This window comes from Phalaenopsis equestris, unplaced genomic scaffold, assembly GCF_001263595.1.
Source record: "Phalaenopsis equestris unplaced genomic scaffold, ASM126359v1 Scaffold000302, whole genome shotgun sequence".
Taxonomy (NCBI): Eukaryota; Viridiplantae; Streptophyta; class Magnoliopsida; order Asparagales; family Orchidaceae; genus Phalaenopsis; species Phalaenopsis equestris.
Genome location: NW_018164744.1, coordinates 577,748 through 599,559, shown reverse-complemented (window position 1 = coordinate 599,559; position 21,812 = coordinate 577,748). Strand labels below are relative to the sequence as shown.

Genomic DNA, 21,812 nt, shown 5'->3' with positions numbered 1-21,812 from the left:
ACACACACTCTTTGAGAAACGTTCTCAAATTTGTTTGCTTCAAGAGCATGTATGTCGCCTAAGAAAGTATGAAACTTATTCTTTGATTCAAACAACTAGACATAACATGCATGCGTGCATGAATAAATAAGGTCAATGAGTGCTCTTAATAGTTTGAGTCATTTAAGAATAAGAGAATTTAAAGAAAAACTAGAAAATTCTAAAAACCATAAAAAAGACAAGATTAAAAATTTTCATTAAATATTTTGAACATTCTTGAGCCTTTTTACACTCACTTAGCGTTGTATACTCCTATTTTCTCCTTTAGAAAATTTGAATTAACTTTTCCAAATGGCCAAAAATTAGAAGAAAAGGCACAAATGTCAAAAAAAGTGGAATTTATTTGCAAGTAAGCTAGGATTGTTGATGAGGCTTTTGAGCATAATAATTATCTTATAAGAAGTAATGTAAATGTGTCAGGGGGAGTGCCTCACTTGAATAGTAGGTCCATGAGTCTTGACTTCTGAGCCTTTCTCAAATCTTCAGGATTTAAGCTCCAACCTTCCATATTATTAATCTTATAATCTAATGTTTTTGAAATTGAATTTGAATGTCATACATATGCATAAATTTGTTTAGGCTTGATGCTCAATGAATGAATAGATAGTGCTGACAAGCCTTATAAATTTACAAAATTTTGAACTCAATTCTTTGTGAATAAATAAATGGTTGACATGGCTCATGATATTAACTTTTATATAAACTAAATGCTTTTGCATTTTTCATGTCATTATCATGGAAACATGTGAAATCTTTGAGGCACATATTTACCCCGATGATTGATTTAAACTAGCCAAACAAAGAGAAAAGAAAAGTAAAGATTTAACTCAAGTAAAGTGTATTAAAGATGAAAATCAAAAACTGTTTTTCTTAGAAAAATATATTCAACATTGGTGGGTGAGTTATCTTGATAAACTTTTTAATGAAGTTTTTGAAATTACGATCGACCTTAATGATCTAATATCGTTAATAATAATAAAACGTTTAATTTTTATCATTGCATTGGTAAAAAAGAAGTTGATGAGGCTTTAAAGAAAACTAAAGGTGGAAAGTCTGTAGGACTTGATGATATCCCAATTGAAGTGTGAAAATATTTATGAGATTTGAGAGTTTCTTGGTTTACTAAACTCTTTAATATTATTTTAAAACCTAAAAATATGCCTTAGGAGTGGAGGAAGAGTAGTTTGGTCCCCATTTTTAAGAATAAAGGGAATTAAAGGGATAAAGGGAATGCACAAGAGTGTGCAAATTATAGGGGAATTAAGTTGATGTGTCATACTTTAAAATTATGGGAGAGAGTAATTGAACATAGGTTAAGACATATTACAAAGATTTCTCATAATCAATTAGGATTCATGTCGGACAGATTTACTTTGTAAGCTATACATTTATTGAGAGGTTTGATGGGGAAGTTCAGAGATAATGAGGAGGATCTACATTTGATACATTTGATTTTTATTTGTTTTTTATTGATTTTGAAAAAGCTTACAATAAGGTTCCAAGCGATATCCTTTGGAACTTGAGAAGAAATGTGTTGATATGAATTATGTTCCAGTCATTAAAGATATGTATGCTAGAGCTGTTACTTGTGTTCGAACTGAAGGAGGATTGACCAATTATTTTCCTATTTCCGTTGGATTACATCATGGGTCGGCTTTAAGCCCTTATCTTTTTGCTTTAGTTATGAATGGTCTTACTGGACATTTACAGGAGGATGAACCTTGTTGCATGCTTTTTTCTGATGATATCCTTCTCGTGGATAAGACGAGAGAAAAAGTCTAGGAAAAACTTGAATTATGGAGGTCTACATTGGAGTCTAAAGGCCTTCATTTGAGTAGAACTAAAACTAAATCCATGGAATGTAATTTTAGTAGTAGTAGCTCTAATGACAGAAGTGTAACTTTGGGTGATCAAATTATTAAAAGATGTGAATCATTTAGATATCTCAGGTCTGTTGTTCAAAGCGATGGTGATATAGATGGAGATGTTAATAGTAGAATTCAAGTTGGTTGGTTGAAGTGGAGGAATGCTTCGGGCCTTTTGTGTGATTGAAAAATACCGCTTAGACTAAAAAAGACTGAAAAGAAAAATTTCTAAGACGGTGGTGAGACCTGCAATGCTCTATGGCCTACAATGCTCTATGGTGATGAATGTTGGCCTTTAAAAGAGAAGCATAATACTAAGTTAAGTGTTGTCGAGATGAGAATGATTAGGTGGATGAGTGGCTTTACACTTTGAGACAAATTGCGAAATGAATATCTTCGTGATAGGGTTGGTGTAGCTCCAGTGACTGACAGAATTAGAGAGAGTCGTCTTAGATGTTTTGGTCACATTAAACGTCGACCATCGGATGATTCGATTAGGAGAGTAGATGTTTTAGATTCGACTTATATTAAGAAACACAGAAGTAAACCTAGGAAGACTTGGGCTTAATGTATAAAAAATTATCTTAATTTATCAGAACTAAATGAAAATATGACACTAAATAGGACACAATGGAGAAAAAAGATTCATGTAGCCCACGTTGTGGGATTAAGGCTTTGTTATTATTGTTGTAGTTTGTTAAAGATAACAAATTTTAGTTTATTTAGCATTAAAAAAATATTAATATTATTTTACATTCGTTTATATAATTATACTAAAAAATCTCACTCCAGTAAGGATCTGACATGTACTTTTTGACCATGCATTTGGCCTAATTATATGATGCCATTTTATTGGAGTATGAGATAAGCTCGAATGTTCCCTAATGGCTACATTAATGAGTTGTGAGCCATAAGTCGTACTTGATAAGGTATAAAGTCCTTTGCTAGAAAAATTCTAACTTAGAATTAGTATTTTTTTTAGAAAGTTTTTTCCCTAATATTTATGAGGTCTCTTTGAATGACAATGATCATTGGGTCGACTATCTCCATTGACTAAGTAAACTCGAGATGATTGACCGGTGGAATATCAATTCGGTTTGCTATCATTCCTCTAATATCTTCTCTTAAGTTAATAGGAATATATTCTCTTATTTGATCCCAATTGTTGCTATTAAAGCAAGGCATTGTAGTGCCTTTGTATTATCCATAATAATAAATGCTTTCCTATACTTGAGGAGGGTAATTAATATGAGGGGCGTTTGTTTACGGGAAATTTTGAGCCTAATCTTGTAGTTCATACGTGTCTGAAATCTCTAGGTACTGTTTAATTTAATAACTAATAGGCCTTTGAATATTCATCGTGTAACAAAATCAAATATCAAAGAGAGCTTGATGGAGATTTGTAAACTCAACGAAATCTTATATAAATTTTGATCAAATAGAACCAATATGATTTTCTTGTGTATTGCTGCTTATGATGACCCTTTGAAGTTTTTTTTTTTATTTTGCAAGCCTCTTATCAGGTTTGGCCTTTTTATTGCTCCCAGCCGAATTGGTTGGAAATGTTAATTCATAAACTTCTGCTCTACCCAATATATTCAAGTAATGTTCATGTTTTATTAATTTTAAATTTCATTTTAGCACATCATTTTAAGAAAATAAATTTATCTTACATTTGAGGATCTTGCTTTCAATGCCTTGGGGGATTGAGATAACACTAAACTGTGAGGAAATTTGATGGCATATACCGACAAATGTCTATCTTGGCTCATCCTGGAGTTTGATTTTATTGTTGACTTGACTTTCTCTTCCAGGGCGCCTGATTGGGTTAAGAAGTTATTTGCAAGGGTCACCAAGAATGAAGCAAATGGACCAGTTTTCCGCTTTTTTATGGATTTAAGTGATGCAAGTATGTTATTTGTTTTTCAGGTCAATCTTATTATCTTAGTAACTTGATGCAAAAATTAATTAGGTGATTGTAGAAATTTGACCCTTTTATTCTTTTTCTTCTCGTATCAGCTGTCAAAAAAAGTAAATTAACATAGCCTGTGCTTTGTTTCTTTGTTTTATCTGTTATAAATTATTAACTCAAGTTATCTTGATAATTTTAAAGATTTAAATGAAAAATTTGTAAGATGTTTTTTTTGTGATCTATGTTCTATAACATCAGTCAAATTATGTTTTTTTTGTGTTTTTTTAAATGTGCTTGCCATGAAAAAACTTACATCCGATGGTATAAGTTTTTTTTTTAATAATCATTTTATGCTTTTTTTTAGGATTACATTACATCATCTGACAACGCCTTGATTTTCTCTTTTGCAAATGAACCTTCAAAACTGGAACACATAATTATTGATAATAATAGTTGCTTCATTTATGACATAAGCATGATACTATTTATTGAAAATGTTTATTTTTCTGTTTAGGTTAGTGCTTGTGTATGTTTTCAGGGCTATGATTTGGGTGTTCAAGTTAAGTTAGGTGCTAATCCTAACCCGACGTATTACCTCAATCTCTTCAACCGACACACATTCCAACCATATGTCAGATTTTTTAGAGTTTTTGGTTTGGTTGAAAATTCTGTATTTGAAGGGTTGTTTTGAGAATTCTTCCTACATTAACCAAATAATATATGCTATTGATAAGATTGATGATGTCAATAACATGCACGCTATTTTGTATTTGTCTGGAGATTTCTTTTACATCTCATCATAACAGCCCATAATAAGCATTGCCATCGCATAAGGTCAAGTTTAAGCCTACTAAAGTTGCTACCATGAAAGTATCAAATTTACTTCTTGAGTTTTAGATTTAGGAGATGATTATAAATGGAGAATGAATTTGCATGCAATATAGAATGTGAATCTCAATTTGAGCTTCCCCAATAACTAATACAGAAATTGCTTTTAGGGACTGAGCCAGAACTTACACGTACAAATAAATCTAAAATTGAACACGATTCAAAATCTAAACTACAAACTTCTGTGTATGTTTGAGTTTATCATTGATATTATCATCGGTCCATCACAACCATTTGACATTATGAACTCTAACTATCCTCTCAATTACTATTCACAACAATGTAAAAGTCAATCATAAGATTTATATTTAAACCGATTGCCACCTGTTCAACTGAACCTATGTTAGTTGATTCCACTAATAAGGGGTGAGAGAGGAGGCACAGCAAACAAAAGCGAGACAAAGTGAATTAAATTGGAGAAATTGAGCATGATCATAACTGTTAGTAGATTTGATTGCATAGACCTAGATATGCACAAGGACGATGCCGATTTTTTGATATTGAATGATACCAAAGCTAGCGTTTTATTGTTCCCACAATTTAAACTTAGGGTGCATTTATTTCGGCTTCGACCGTAGCAAAAGCTGATTTGAGAAGCTGCTATTGAAAAGTTGTTGTTTATGAGCTGGTATTTCAAAAACAGCTGGTCTGTTTAAAAAACACTGTTCTGGAAGCGCTGTCTGTCGACAGAATGATTGTAATGCTCTCCATATAGAAACACAGATTGGTTTAAACTGTTTGGAAACACAGTTTTTAAAGTGCTTCTTGTTTAGTCAATCCAATGATAATTTTTAATGTTATCTTTCAAACTCAATGCCATAAGAGAAGTCATGATAAATATTAACCCAATTTTTTCCCGTCAAAATAATCATATAAATATTACTTCCAACATAAATTGTATCTCATCTAAATAGATGAGTTTGTCTACCAAAAAACACTTAAAGTAGCACTGTTTGTCCTTCAAATTATATCATCACTAAATAAAAAACAACACCAACAACAATAAAATAGTGCTATGATTACAAAATGAAATAAGAACAAGTTTTTCACAAGAAATTTCAGCTCTTTAAGATTATCCCTCACCATGTCTTCAAATGTCATTATCTTTTCATCATTTCGCTCCAGTGTTGCATACTTCGATTCATCAGCCCATTGAATAAACATGTTGTCTCTATTTGTGAGACATCTATAAAACTTGCATCCAATATTGTTGCCTTTCTGTGTTTGGTTCCCTTAGACACAATACAAAGGAGGTTGCAATCACAATATACTGCTCAGTGTTTGGTCCCCTAAAGCTCGACGAATTGCTTGAGCTCATTTTGATTATGTAATCCTGCAAAATAATTTGATTTTCACATTAATTTTTGCAAGGAAGACCAAGTAAGCACTAGCAAGTAACAAACCGAACTCTTAAAGGTGAAGGCAAAGCAATACTTTGTCTAAAGCATCACAAGTATTGCATTCTAAAGCATTGCAGGTAAAACATACGAAAACAACAAGCAAAGCTGTTTTGAATTTGATCCCATTCCCTTTAGTAATTGATCCCCAGAAAGTTTTGATATCACCTGATGCTCCAATTGCGATTTTACTATACAAAAAATAAGGGGTGTTTACATGCATATAAGCCAAATACTCTATTTTCACATATCTAACATATAAACTTTTTTCCTCCCTTTAATCATTACGCCACCCAAAATCTTTTATATTACAGATAAAATACCATCATATAACTTTTAAAAGGAGAAATAAACCCATTCAAGCACAGATAAGGTGACAAGTAATTAAAAAAAATGAAGCTTAAGGCCTTATATACGTAAATGCATAGGAATTGAGTTTTATGCATGCCAATCTTTCTTGAAAATCCATGTTTTTTTTTCATAAATCAATGCATATTTTCATAAACCAGTGTTTTTTTTTTTCATAAATCAACTGTGGCAGATAAAAGCGTTTTAAAAGCAGCTGTTACTAGTTTCATAAAACGAATGCCTTTACTTGAAACCAGGAAGCGAAGCAGAAAAATAAATGGCACCGCTCGAGTATAATAGCGACACTCGAGTATAACAACAACATTGGATTAAAGATGATTAGGTACTTACCAATTTCCATAATAAAATGAATCCAGGAATCGAAGTAAAATATTTTCCAAGTAACTGATATCAGTTAAGAGTGTTGCCACCAACTTAAAAATTTTTCATTTATACCGAAGCCATCTATATCACCATCACTTCTTGAAATATACCCGAGATATCAAAAAATGATTGTTAAGAACAGCAGGTAAGTACTAAAGGAACTATAACAGCAACCATGACAACAGCCATTTGAAGTGCAAAATTTTAACTATTTTGGGAATTATAACACCAAGTATAAGAACCACTATAAAAGCAGCTGTGGATCAGTAATGTGTTTAAATGACCAACTTTTTTAGATATTACCAAAAAGCAAACTAACGACTAGAGCAACCAATGAAGCAGCTAAAGCTATCAAGGGCTAGATCATCATTTACCAATACAATTTCCAAAGCCTGATAGAAACCAGTAAACTAAAATTCAAGCTTGAATAGATTAAAAAAAATCAAAATGCCCGTAATTGAAAGCAGGAACAAATTTACAATTCCCGGCAAATAAAAATATTTAAAATAAGAACGGAGAATAAAAGATAATCATGATTTCAGAGTTTAGGAAGGATTTAAAATAGGAAAGTGCCCAGGAAGGAAAGGTGGAGGGAGAGAGAAAGGAAAGGTGAGGAAAGAAGAGGAAGAAAAAGAAAGGGGAAAGAGAAGGAAAAGTGCTAGGAAGTCCCTTTAGGATTGACCAGTCCTCCCCCGAGCCCCGCGTCAGTCTCCCGGGGTTGGAGGAGTTTCGACTTCATATGTCGAAGTTTATGGTTCTCTGTGGTCGTTCCTGGATCCAACATACGATTGCTCTGGCTCCCAAAGCGTCTGAGGAGCTTTTCCCTTCTGTCAACATACCTCCCTATCGATATGTTATGGTCCGACATAATCTGAGCCGAATGTACACATCGACGTAGGTTTTCTCGAGCCAAATTCTGAACAAATAAATATCTCATATGCTTCTCATTTATGACAAGTTGAGCCTCAACGGGTTTAAGGGTTTGCAAGAGTTTGGTTGATGGGTGATTCTTATTATCTCTGGGTCTCTCTGATTATTGACATTTTGGAGAACTGACATCTTCCGCTTCGTTTTAATAACAAGAGCTCACCCCGACCTTTTGTCTTTTCATGTGGAACACTGGGAGTGAGGGCTGGAAGTATAACCGCAAATAATGCTATCAGTTGGTCGTTATTAAGACAATCCACTGAAATTTTAAATTCTAACACTTTCTGCTCTGTGTGAACTTTGTATGTCTCAACAATAATTTCTCCATCTTCTAGGAGAGTAGGAATTATCTGATCAAAAGCTTTATGTTCCTTTTGAGGACATGGAGGAAAGACATTAGATGCATCCACGAATAAGGTAGTTCCGGGGGAAGACATCATCGGATGAAAATTCTCATTCAAACTGCTTTTCAGTGTTTGCGGTGTCTTTACCCAACTTTCCGATGATGCCCTACTTGGTGAAGTATATCACTATCTTGATTGTGCATTCTGCTTCAATATTTCTAAATCCGTGACACTTGCAACTTCTTCTGACTATGATAGATTTGCGGATTGGCTTTGTTGGATAGTAGCAGTGGGAGTTGGTTGGTGATACGGTATCTCCATTTGGGAAGCTAAAGTCTACCACTTTTGGCGGTAGTAAGGTGGTAGGAACTGGCGTTGTATTTCTCGCCTTATCTTCATATTTTGTCGGTCTTTCTTTCGACCTTCAAGACCACAATCAAGGGTATCCTCCAACTGGATTTTCTCTTCAATATATATAGGCCTCCGCTGAAGATGGCAGTGTTCTCACAGTATCTCATCCCGGGTAGACTTGAGCATCGATCTCCGTTGTGGCATGGTTAGGGTTTGGAATCTGTGGAAGGAAAGAAATAAGGAACAAAAAAAGAAAGTACTATGAAAAAAAAGAAAAAAAATTGTTGTTGTGAACTGGGTAGGGGCGGATGGTAGAAACTCTAGGATGGGACTATGATTGAGTTAGCTCTGATACTAAATGATATCGGTGTTAGAAACTCTAGGATGGGACTAGGATTGAGTTAGCTCTGATACTAAATGATATCGGAGTTAAAACCATATCACATTGACTTAAAAAAATGTTACAATGAAGACTCAAAATAACGAAGACAATACAAAAAGCACAAAACAAAGGATTACAACTAATAACTCGATAAAAAAGACAACACGCTTGATGAGGAGGGAGTCTGACGAGGGGAGGCTGGATTGGCGGCTGTGGTAAAGGCCGGAGAGGTGGGGGTTGCTGTGGAAAAAGCAGGACAGCAGGTTGGCGATAGTAACAAGATCGAACCATAGTTAGAGGTTGGATCGACGACAGTGGTGAAGGCCACAGAGGTGGGGGTTTGATACACCTAAAATATATAGTATTTTTAGACACATTTTTATACCTATTTTTAAATATTGCGCTTTAATGAAAGGTATTTGTGTGTTTTTCTTTCAGGTATAAGTAAAAATGTGAAAAATGCTAAAAGGAGTGAAAAATGATCAAATTTTGAAAAAAATGCAAAAGTGTTTTGGCGCCAAGCACCAGATCCGGCTCTTAAGCGCCGGTGAAACAGGGAAGGCCGCGCCTAAGCACCAGAGGCCTCGCGCTTAAGCGTCAGAGGCAGTTATTTGATGGATTAATTCATTTTACCAAATTTTGAAGGGACATTTAAGACACCTATTGGCTAAAAGGGTGGTTATGACCACTAGAAACGAAAATATAGTTAAAAGAATTGTGAAAGAAGGCATCCTTTGGAAAATACATCGAATGATGACACATTTTGAAGAGATACCAAGACACCTCCCGGAAAATTATAAAAGAAGGAAGTTGGAAGAAAAATGGGGGGAATCCTGAGTTCTTGAAATAGTTCGTGGAGGAACATGACACATTTTGAAGAGATACCAAGACACCTCCCGAAAAATTATAAAAGAAGGAAGTTGAAAGAAAAATGGGGGGAATCCTGAGAAGTTCTTGAAATAGTTCGTGGAGGAATTTTTGGTGAGATTTTTCAGGCACCACAAATTTACTTTATTCTTTTGGGTTTTAGTTTTATTCCACAAATTTACTTTATTCTTTTTGGTTTTAGTTTTATTGTGAGTGTTAAGAGTTTTGTAAGAGAGACGAGATTTAAAGGAACTTCAAGAGTTTGGTGGGGGATTTGAGAAAAGGAGATAATTTTTTTATCTTTGTTTTTAAACTACTTTCGGTTTTAATCAAGACTCTTTTTGGGTTTTAATTGAGATTTCTTTTTGGTTTGACAATGATTTTTACTTTTAAACCAAAGTGTATTATCTCCATGAATTCTAAGTAGTTTTATTTATTTTTATCCTTAAAATGATAAGTAATTAAAGTGTAGGATGGAAGTTGTGTAATTAAAGTGTTGGATAGAAGTTGTGGAGAATATTAATTTTTAATGTCGGAAGAAGTTGTGATGATTTAATTCCATGTACTTCATTTACTTCTTGATCTGACCCATCTAGATATTAATTTGTTGTGAGAACATGAAAGAATCGAGTCGGTATTATCTTAGTCAACAATTGAAAAGAATCACATGAGGTTGTATGAATGAGAATGTAATTCATATGATTTAGTGCAAATAAATAGGGAAATAATCTTTGAAGGGTGTAGAGTTAGAGGACTTTAGAATGACAAACTAAAGCCCTCAACGTGGTTTATTGTTTTAGCCTCTGATACGAGATGTTAGCCCCCAGGTGGAGGGAATCGGGGGAACTCTAGAGTGAGAGCTGGTATCTTCTCTGCCTAGCCGGTCTTCAGAACTCTTCAAACTTTAGATTAGCTAATGTTCTTTATAACAACTCTAGTAAAGGTAAAAACTAATATTGCTCCTATTTGATACAACACAATTTGAATACTTCCACAACAAAATTCCTATACTTATTACTGATTCACTGATTCATGATAATGAGAAATATATTTCATATTCAGTATTTTTCTTTTGCATAAACTCAAGTTATAGTTAGAAGTTGTTTCTGTTTTGTCAAAATATCAAAAATATCAAAAAGAATTTAATTTTATTTACTGTAAAAAAATCTATAGTTTAAGCAATTGTCTTTTTGAAATAGAGTTTGTTGTTTAAAAATGCATATTTTGAATTCTCCCTATAAGTTCAATATTCGATGCTTAATCAAAAAGTCTTATATTACTTGATAACTATATGTATACTTGCGTACTATCCCAATATATATTAAGTTAAAAAAGTTAAATTCTTATTTTCTTCATTCTTATTTTCTTCAGGATGCTTATTTTCTTCAGGATGAAGTTTTTGGTACTGTTGCAAAGTAAGGAAAGATAAGTGAAAAATATAATCAAATACATCGTTATATTATTGCATATAAACAGTCGGGATCAACGTTGCTGTGGAAGAAGTAGGACAACAACTAGGAAGGTTCGCCAACACTTTCGAACAGGTCGGGGCAGCAAGGTAGCTATCGTATGTGGGCTGTTGGGAAGGTCCTGAAGGGCCAGACAACAAGTTGGAAGGGCTGGACAACAAGTTGGAGGGGCTGTGGTGGCTGGAAGGGAGCAAGAAGTTGGCTAACAACAGTGGAAGAGGGGTTTGCGGTGGTTGTATTTTGAAATAGAGGCAAATAAACGGAAGTATAGTAAGATAAATGTCTCTTCAAGGTCGAGCTACAGTCGGAGCACCACTCGGACCCTTGAATATAATCACGACCTCAGACGAGGAGCAGTCAGAGCACTACCCTGACGTAAAATAAAACCCTTGAAGGGAAAATACCAAGGCTAAAACCTGAATTCATATATGAAATTAAGACCCCTAACTCTAAATACATCATCTCATATTTATAAAGAGGATAGACTTATTTTAGCTAATGAAAATAAGGAAGGAGAATAAAATATAATCAGGTTTTCAGATTTTAGGAAATGATTTAAAATAAGAAGAAAGAATAAAATATATTCATGATTTCAAATTTTAGGTAGGATTTAAAATAGAAAAGTGCTTAGGAAGGAAAGGTTGAGTGGAGAGAGGAATGGTGAGGAAGGAAGGAGGAGGAAGAAAAGGAAAGGGAAAAGGAAGGAAAAAGGGAAGGAGGGAAAGGAAGAAGGAAAGGTGGGGGCGGCAACTCCCCCTCCCTTGAGGACCGGCCGGTTATCCCCTGAGCCCCGCGTCACATTATCCTAGATTTTACTCTCATTTTCTGAGGATATCAAGATTTGGTCTCAAGTTTCTCCTAGGCGTAAGCACTTAAGATAAAAATAATGAGAGAATCTATGATTAAAATTATTTGTTAGATGCTAATTGCTCAGTGTCTATTAGTTGCAATGAATTTTAGATTTGAAGAAATTTATCAGCATCATTTAGAGTGAATTATGGGAGAATGATATTGAATGTGATTAATATAAAATGATTTTGTTGTCCCCGGTTATTGTGAACTATAATCTACTTAGAGAAGGTAGTCGACTCAACTTTATTAACTTATTTTTGTTAACAATGATTGGTTGTATTGTTCAATGAAATCTTGTAAATTTGGGGTGGATGTTGAGAAAAAAAGGCATTAGTGAATGCTGAAACTTCGCTAAGAATTGTCACTTTAAGAAATACTGCAAGGCTTCGAAGAAGGTTGATGGTGAAGGTTAAGATAAAAAAACTCTTTATAAATGTCTCCATAGATGAAGTTCGATGTCTCATTTATTTTATTCCTAGATAATATTGAATCGTGGACAATATATTCATGTGTCTCTTTTCATGCTTGCCCTAACAAAGAGGTGTTCAAAAGGTATACTCAAGCTAATCTAGGGAAGGTATATTTAGAAGATAATAAATTCTGTAGTATTATTGGAAATTGTGATGTTGATATCAGGTTGCCAAATGGATCAGTCTAGAAAATGAATGAAATTAGAAATGTTTCATGCTTGAAGAGAAATTTGATTTATGTGAGTCAATTTATAAGGTTAGAGCATTTGACTACTTTCACAGAAGATTTATGGAAGACGACTAAAAGTGCAATGGTGATGGCTTGTGTGAACATTAAAGGCACCCTTTATTTTATAAATGAGTTGTCTGGATCCATTGTAGTAGTTGGAACAAAGGTTGATCAGGTCTCTGACACTGTAGACTTGACCATATTTGTAAGAAATGTATGAAGTCCCTACTATTTAAAAATAAATTTTAAGGCTTAAAGTCTATATATTTAGATTTTTTTTTAAATTTGTGTTTATGGCATGCAAAATAAGGCAACTTTCTCTAAAAGTGGGTCAAAGTTATAGTCTAAAAAATTGTAGTGCATATTGATAAATGAGGTCCTACTCGAGTTGTTTGGATTTTATCAATGTATGAGGCACCCTTTATTTTATCAATGAGTTGTCTGGTTGTATTAGTTGGAACAAAGGTTGATCAGGTCTTTGCCATTGTAGACTTGACCATATTAGTAAGAAATGTATGAAGTCCCTACTATTTAAAAATAAATTTTAAGGCTTAAAGTTTATACATTTAGATTTTTGTGAAAATTATGTTTATGTCATGCAAATTAAGGCAACTTTCTCTAAAAATGGGTCAAAGTTATAGTCTAAAAAATTGTAGTGCATATCGATAAATGAGGTCCTACTCGAGTTCAGTCTATTGAAGGTTTTCAATACTTTATCACTTTCGTTTATGATTACACAAAGAATGTATGGTTGTATTTTTTGAAAAATAAATTTGATCTATTTGATGTGTTTAAGAAGTGAAAGACATGGTTACGAATGAGACATGTTTGAGGTTGTAGTGTCTCAAATCAGGATGGTGAATATTGTGATCAGAGGTTCATGAGCTTTTGTGTTTTGAAGGAATCATGCATGGGTTCACTAGGCCAAGGACAACACGTCGAAATATTATGGTTGAACATATGAATACAACTATCACAGAGCGTGCCAGGAGATGAGATTGCATGCATATTTATTGAACTAGTTTTGGGTAGAAACAATGAACATTGCAGTTATAATAAATGGTGGTCTATTAGCACCTTTGAATGAAGGCTTACCTGAAAAAACTTAGAGTGAAAAAGAGGTAAATCTATCTAGCTTGAAAGTATTTGATTGTTCATCATATGTTCATATTGATGCATGATTCAGAAGTAAGTTTGATTTAAAATCTGTTAAGTGCGCTTTCTTTGAACAAGACTAAGATGAATATAGTTACAAAGTTTGGGACTATCATAATAAAAAATGAACTAGTAGTGATGTTACTTTCAATAAAATAAAGATTTATAAGGACAAAAATAAAATTCAGGATCATTAATTAATTACTTATGAAGACCCCTCTAAATATGATGAGATAGAAGACACTAGTGATTAGGAAGATGGAGAAAAAAATGCTCAATCTGATGAAGCATAGGAAGTTCCTTAGACACCTTCTTCTGAAGTTAGAAGGTATGGTATAATTTGACTACCAACACAACAGTATTCTCCTTCATTGTACTATTTATTGTTGATTGATATTGATAAACTAGAGTGTTATAATGCAATTATTTAACTAAACTCAAAGAGTGAGCGTTTGTCATGGATGATGAGATGTAGTCACTAATATCAAATTAAACATGGGAATTGGCAGAAGTATCATATGGTAAAAAGGCTTGCACAAGTGATTTATAGATTAAAGAAAATCAGATGACATCAACTCTATCAGTCGAGGCTTGTTATGAAGGGTCATCAAACTCCAAGAGTTGACTGCATTAAGATCTTTTCTCTTTGTAGTGAACATGACCACTAAGACAACCTTTTTACATGGGGACAAAAGAATTGTGCATGGTGCCACTATAAGGATATGAAGTTCTAAAAAATATATATATGCTATGTAAATAGAAGAGCCTTTACGGTTTGAAGTAGACATCAAGACAACGGTACATGAAATTTGATAGGTTTTTGTTAGATAGTGTGTACACAATATGTTAATCAGATTATAACATGTTCATTGCAGGAGCAGATACGAAGAAGATCAGAGATTTGAAAGAACAATTATTAAAGGAGTTTGAAATGAAGGATTTATGTCAAACCAAAAAAATTATTGGTATGAGAATCAACAGGGACAGGAGTTCATGTACTTTGAAATTAATTTAGGTAGAATATGTTGAGAAGATTCTACACGGATTCGGCATGAGTGAGGCAATAGCACCTGGAGGGGAGAGTTACTCATATTGTCACTCAGATAGGAGTTCATGCAATAGCCCGGTACATGTTCAAGATTCGAGAGTGCGACACTTCAACACCTTGAGGGGAGAGTTGCAATGCCCAGATGCAACGCTATGGCGCCCAACCAAGATTGAAAACCCGTGAGAGTGACAATGCAACATCCATGATGTAGTGCCCCAATACCTGTTGGAGCGCCATAATGCCATATCATGGATCCTTGGCATCAGTAACTGATTTTTTGGAAGTTCCTAATTATTGTGTCGTCTTTGTCGATGGGAATAAGGTTGGATTTCGATTTTTCTCTTGTGCAAAATAGATGAGTGTTCTAAAGTATTCCAAAGTGTGGAGAGGCTTGAGTAGTGTATTTTGTAAAATTCTTCTCATTTTCTTCATTATGGATTTCTTGGTGTGGTATGACTCAATGACTTTTTCCCGTTCTCGGGTTTTCATGTTAAATTTTGCGTTCTTTACGTTTTATGCAATTTTCTTATTTTGTGCTCTTCTATTCAAAATTTTGCTTCGGATCTGTCAAACAGGTTTCCGCACAATTACTTGTCATCTCTCACATGTAAAAAAAATTAATATGCTTTGCACTTAACTGCTTTTTGGCTTGACGAAATTGACGAGCGTCTCATTTTTAGTATGCAGGAGATTTGGATTTCCTTTTATTCAGCTTGTGTTTCAACAGAGTTGAAGAATGATATGATTTGATTTATCTTTATTGGCGTTTTGGGTGAGTTTCCTATGTTTTAACTTTTGATGGACATAATGAAGGATGCATGCTAATGACTTAGCCATTAGGGCTTGTATTAAGTTGATCAAGAAGAGTTATCAACCTTGTGTTTCATGCTCTAATGAACTCATTGTTGACATAATTTCTTTGGTTCAGCCTCAGGCGTTGCATAAACTTTGGGATAACATTGATTCTGTGCTTTTTGTTTTGTCAAACTTACCGGAAAAAAGATATTCTTTTGGACTTCATAGTGTTTTTGGCCAGATCAGTTGAAGAGTGTTTGTTCAAACCTGTTGAAGGGGCTGAACATTTTAATTTGTTGATGACTTAAAAAAAAAACTTGAACTTTTTTTTTCAAGCGAGTTCATTTGTTTAAATTTTTCTTTACCTTTTGATTAGTTGATACGATTTGCACTTGAATTTATTAAGTTAGCAGTCTTGGAATTTGATTGTTCTTAATATCGTATTGGTGAAATTATAGGATACTTGACTGCATCCTTTCTTATGACCTGTTGAGTATGTGCAGTTGTCAGCAACTTGGTCACATTTGGGTGTGTGAACCGAACCTTGTGGATCTAGACGAATATTAGAGCTTGAGCAATGGAGAATTGTGTCTTTAGATCTTGATTTGCTTGAACTTGTAATCAATAATTCCTGAGTTGGGATTGGGCGTCTCTGAATCTTCAAAAACATGAGAAGAGGGGGTAATACCCATGAATTCACAAGTACTTGTTCTAGGAGTCTTTTCTAGTGATGCCAACAAGTCTTTCAACTTTTTTTATTTCTTCTTTTGGAACTCAAATAGTGATTCTTTGTAAATTTGCATATATATGTTATATATGCATGTTTGTGTTCTCTGCTTGTCCTAATTTTGTCTAACTTTTATTTGGTGGGTTGCTATGCGCTTCTAGTATCTTTTTTTTTGTATGCAAAGCCTTCTTGCAATATGTACGTTATAGATAATTTCTATGGACCATCTTTATTGAGCGTAACTATTTGGGCTATAAAATTTTTATTATCATTCGTTCACTTACTAGCACCTTTTTTTGGTGTTATTGACCATCATAACTCCTCTCCACTTCTGTTTGAGTGATGGCAATGAAATTCTTTAGAGATTTTTTTGGCGGAATTTGGACCTATACAACATCAAATTTAACATTTAATCCCACCAGAAAATTATAAATTTAGTCTTTTTTTGACATAAATTTTAAGGAGTGCTACATCTTTACTTTATTTCATTTCGATGTTTTAATAATGGTTAATCTCTTACTTTAAAAGCCTTGTTGCTGATTGTAGTATATTTGATGGATCGCTTCTATTTGTTGTGGTCAGATTATTGATTTTGATCTGATGGATTTTGGATATATTATGAACTGTAGAAAATATTTGAATTACTTTGTTCTAAATTTTCTTTGCTTAATAAAGGTTTATGTATATATCATTTACTTCATGAACCATGGAGATTCATAACCAAAATACCGCAATGGAGTTATATTAATCTTTAGTGGGATCGCCTTGTTGAGGTATGATGTTAGGTAAACGACCTAATTTTTCTCTTTCTATCAAGAATGTACGACCAATTGTGACTACTTGAGGTATTCTCTTCATTCAAATGATATATTGATTGGGTGTTTTAGATTTGGACTTAGTTCTTGATTTGAAATGAACTAATTAATTGCCAAGGTAAATAAGGATAGAGATAAAGCTGTACTAATGAAGGCTACAAAGGAGAAGATTTGTTGGCTTGAAAAGAGACTTCTTGCAACGAAGAAGTGTGTGTTCTGGATAATGCAATTGTTAAAGCTGCGCCTTAGAGAAATGCTGACAAATGAATATCAATGCTTTGATATGGCTAGAATTAGATGGGCATTTCGTCTTAACTTTTGTGTGATACTTCATAGTAAGTAATAGAGAGCTTTGAATAATAATTTACAAGTTTAGGCTCAAATAATTATAATAATCTTTGGATTGATGAGTAAGCAGAAGAATAATTGTAGAATAATTATGATGGTTCAGATTTATGAGGTGTCAATCTTATGAATCACTGAAGTGATGTGAAGTGAACGTGGAGGTGGAAGATTGTTGGACCCGGGGAGCGATAATGGGGGTGAAATTGATGCAAATTGATTTATCCACAAAAATTATTTTGCAAATATTTTTCATATTATTCATAGCTAGTATAAATAATTGGTTAGTTTGGTTTGCTTGTTAGCAGAAGCGCGTTGAAAGTTCATCTCATTTAATCTGCCGCAACTTATTTAGATTTTCATATAAGCTCTACATTGGGTGCAGTATCTACTTTTGTTGGTTTTTTTATTTATTTTGTAAAATTTTGGCACATTAAGGGCCAATTTATTTTAATCTAAGTATTTGAAAGTAATTGGAACAAGATCCAGGACTGAACTTCAATGCTTGTTTGGTAGAAGGTAGTAGAAGGTGAATGAAAGTATTTTCTAATTTTGAAAGTTTCATTCGTAAAGGTGAGAGAAGTGGGTTCCACATGCGATGGCTTGGAAAATTATCTCTATTTTAGTTTTTTTTTCAGAAAGTAATAATAAAAATCACAAGATTAAAAAAATTTTGGATTTGAATATTATTTTTATTCATAGTGATAATTAAAAAAATTATTTAATAAGATGATGCGTAAAAATATTCTCATTGTAGCCCAGACAAAAACTACAACTAAATTTTCAAGGTGAGAGTTCATACCAAATAAGGAAACATCGTTGAAACTCGCATTAGGAACCCAGCTTTTACCACTAATGGCCTAAGGGTTGTTAATGCTTATTTTATTCTGTCTATAATGTCTTTTTATCTAACTTTTATCTTCCTGCATATGCTTGCCTCTGCAAAATTTTAATCTGCTGACTTTTAGAGGCATAGTAATTGTGTTGCTTGAATCTATTTTGGTTAGCCATTTATTATGCCATAATTAATATTTTGTATCATATTAATTGCCATAGTTACCTATGTCAAAAAGGTGAATGTTCCAACTGGCATCGTGGGTGGTTGCCGCCTTGATGTAGCATATGAACACTTCAAGGTAAGGTTGATATTCTGAACTACTTTTTGTTCTTAAGGACTTTTGATATATATATATATATATATATATATATATGATGCCCATCCATCCAGCTGTGGGGTTAGTGAACTTTTCAAATGCTAAATATTGCATTCCATTAATTTCATTGTATAATATTTAAATTGAGCATAAGAATAAATAGTTTTATATTAAATATGATTTTTTAAATTAAGTTCCATGTTCATCTAATTATGCAAGCACAGCCTGTGTGAGTTGAAAGTAATCTTGGTTGGGTTAACGTTTGGAAATGGCATTACTATGATTTACTAGCACTACACATTTATTAAATTTTTGAGAAGGATGTTGTCAGTATACTAACACAATTATTTTGCGTTTTTTGGATCTCTTTTGCAAACTAAGATTGCTATCCAAGGATATGACCTTTTTAATTATAGTAAATGGAAGATGAATTTTATCTTGGGTTTAAGCTTTTGTAAAAACAACTATTGTTAATTATTCTCTTTGATATCATTAACCTTTTTGTGGGTGATTGAGCTTATTCATTATATTGTATCTCCTGATGGAATGTAATAAATGTAGTACTTGTGAAGTAACAACTGAAAATTAATCTAATTGTTATTTAGATGTTATGCAAGAATAGAGTTTTATTTAGATAGCATATAATCATTTTATAATATTATGGATTACAGTGAGACTGTTGTTTTTAATTGAAATTCTTGGGGGGTGTTTGGTGGCGCACCATTAAAAAGATTTATCATCAAGATTTACTAAATCCAACCAAACATAAAATAGCGCAAGTTTCATGGATTTATGAAATTTCGGATTTAAGGTCCGAATGTTGCCTTTGATTCATGTTAAATTCGGATTTAATAAATCCAAAAATGAGGTGAATTTAATAAATCAAGATTTACTAAATCCTACTAGGTCTTGATGCGGGCGCGCTAAATCCGCACCTAGTTATGGGTGCTAAAACAACACCTGGTTCGGGGCGCTGAAACAACAACTGGTCCGGGGCTCTAAAACAACTCCAATTATGGCGCTAAAACAACACCCAGTTCGGGGTGTTGAATACCATGAGAGAAGCCGCGCGAAGACGGGAAGAAACGCGAAGCAGGAGTTGAATCAGGAACTATTGCGATCCGAAAAGGAAGCTACCGCACCCAGGAAGCTCTTCTTGCCTTTCTTTTGTGTGGGAGTTTTCCCTTTTATTTTTTTCTATTTTTTATAAATTGTTGTTTTTTATGTGTAAGAGTAATGTTTTTGGTTGCGTTTATTTTCTGATGACTATGTGGAACCCTTTTACTCTTTTTGGGTTGTATCTGATGAGGTGATGGTGCTCCACCCATATTATCTTTGATGTGGTGATTGTATTCTTCCCTTTTACCTTCCCCAAACTTTCTTATCCCCATTTCTAGCCACTGGCCTTCCCCCTTTGTCCCTCTCTGTCACCGCAATGCTGTCCAGCCAACCTTCTACCTCAACACTCACACACCTTCCCCCTTTATCCCTACCGCTGCCCTTATTGTTCCACGCCTTCGAGCACCCCCCCTCCCACCCGACCTCCGCCTTCTGTCGGTCACCTACGACCCTTCATAATTATTGTCCCTGTGATTCTACACCTTCTCCTCGTTGCCATCAACATTCTTTTGCTGCCTCCACACCTGCTAGCCATCCCGACACGCCTAGTCGGCCTCCACTATCCTTGGAAAACCTTGAGAGTTGTGGACTTGTGTCGTTTTATGTTTTGGTGTTGTTATTTTCCGTTTGTATCATGTTGTAACCCTATTTTAATATTAATGAATATTTTCTTTTGTGTTTTCCCTGTTTTTCCTACTAGTTTTGGTATTAGGTCTGTTTAGGGCAGTTGCAGCTTATTAAAAAGCTGTTGCACAGCAGCTGTGCCAGGAAACTATTTTGGAGAAGCTGACCGTCTGTTTTTTGTAGTTTAGCAGTAGCTTTGCTGCAGTTGTTTCTGAATAAATAAACTTTCTGCCCTGTAGTATAATGTTGTTTATAACATAACTAATCGCCCTAGCGCATTTCGTACTTGAAAAAAAATATTTTGGAATTGTTGCATATATATATTGGGAATCTGAAACATTGTTATCAACAAATCAAACACCCTCTTTCATCCATTTTTCAAATTCCCACTAAAAAATCAGTTTGTGTAAATGTAAAAAAACAACCATACATACATGCAACCAAAACATTGCAATATACAAATCAAGCACTCTCTTTCATCCATTTTTCAAATTCACACTCAAACATCAAAGCTATCAATATTTTGGAATTGAGGCAGATACATACATGTCATCTGAAACATTCTTATCAACAAATCAAACACCCTTTTTCATCCATTTTTCAAATTCCCACACAAAAAATCATTGCATGTAAATGTTAACAAACTACCATACATACATGGCAACCGAAACATTGCTATCAACAAATCAAGCACCCTCTTTCATCTGTTTCTCAAATTTTCACTCACAAAATCAGAGGTGAAAAATAAACGAACACAATGGTGAAAACACAAGAGTAAGAAAAAACCATTCCATCTAACATGGTAAGAAAAAACTATTCCAAACTCTTTCATCCATTTTTATCACAAACACAATGGTAAAAACACCATCCCAAATCACAAAATCATAGGAGGTAAACGAGAAAGCCACACATTTCAAAATCTGCATTATTCTAACCCTAAACCGCAAATGATAAAGCAACAAATTGCAATGAGATAACCGTTCCATTGAAAATGAGTACAGAAAATACATACAGAGCACAATAACCGAAAGAGACGCGAGAAAGGTGCGAGAGAGATGCCTAGGGCAAAAAAAAAAAAAACACAATCGTGAGAGGTGAGCGATCGAGAGAGGAACCTAGGGTGGAAGAAGCGCGAGGGAGCCATGGATGAAACAAGCGAAGGGTAGAAAGAACCTGTGGCCCGCGTTTAACATAGCTTATTAGAATAAGCACCCCGCCACTTTCCAAACAGGTGCATCTATGTTTTCAAACCGCACCACACCAAAAAGCCGCACCAAATGGGCCACAAAGCTAAATGCTTCCTGAAACC

At 34.1% G+C, this 21,812-nt stretch overlaps 1 protein-coding gene across 1 annotated transcript in view; it reads left to right on the top strand.

Moving 5' to 3' along the window:
- Positions 1-21,812, top strand: part of LOC110025555 — a 55,748-nt gene that overhangs the window by 13,517 nt on the left and 20,419 nt on the right. Inside the window, exons 2-3 of the mRNA XM_020726108.1 lie at positions 3,719-3,813; positions 18,663-18,742. Of these exons, the coding sequence (XP_020581767.1) occupies positions 3,719-3,813; positions 18,663-18,742 (175 nt within the window). The remainder of the gene's footprint in view (positions 1-3,718; positions 3,814-18,662; positions 18,743-21,812) is intronic.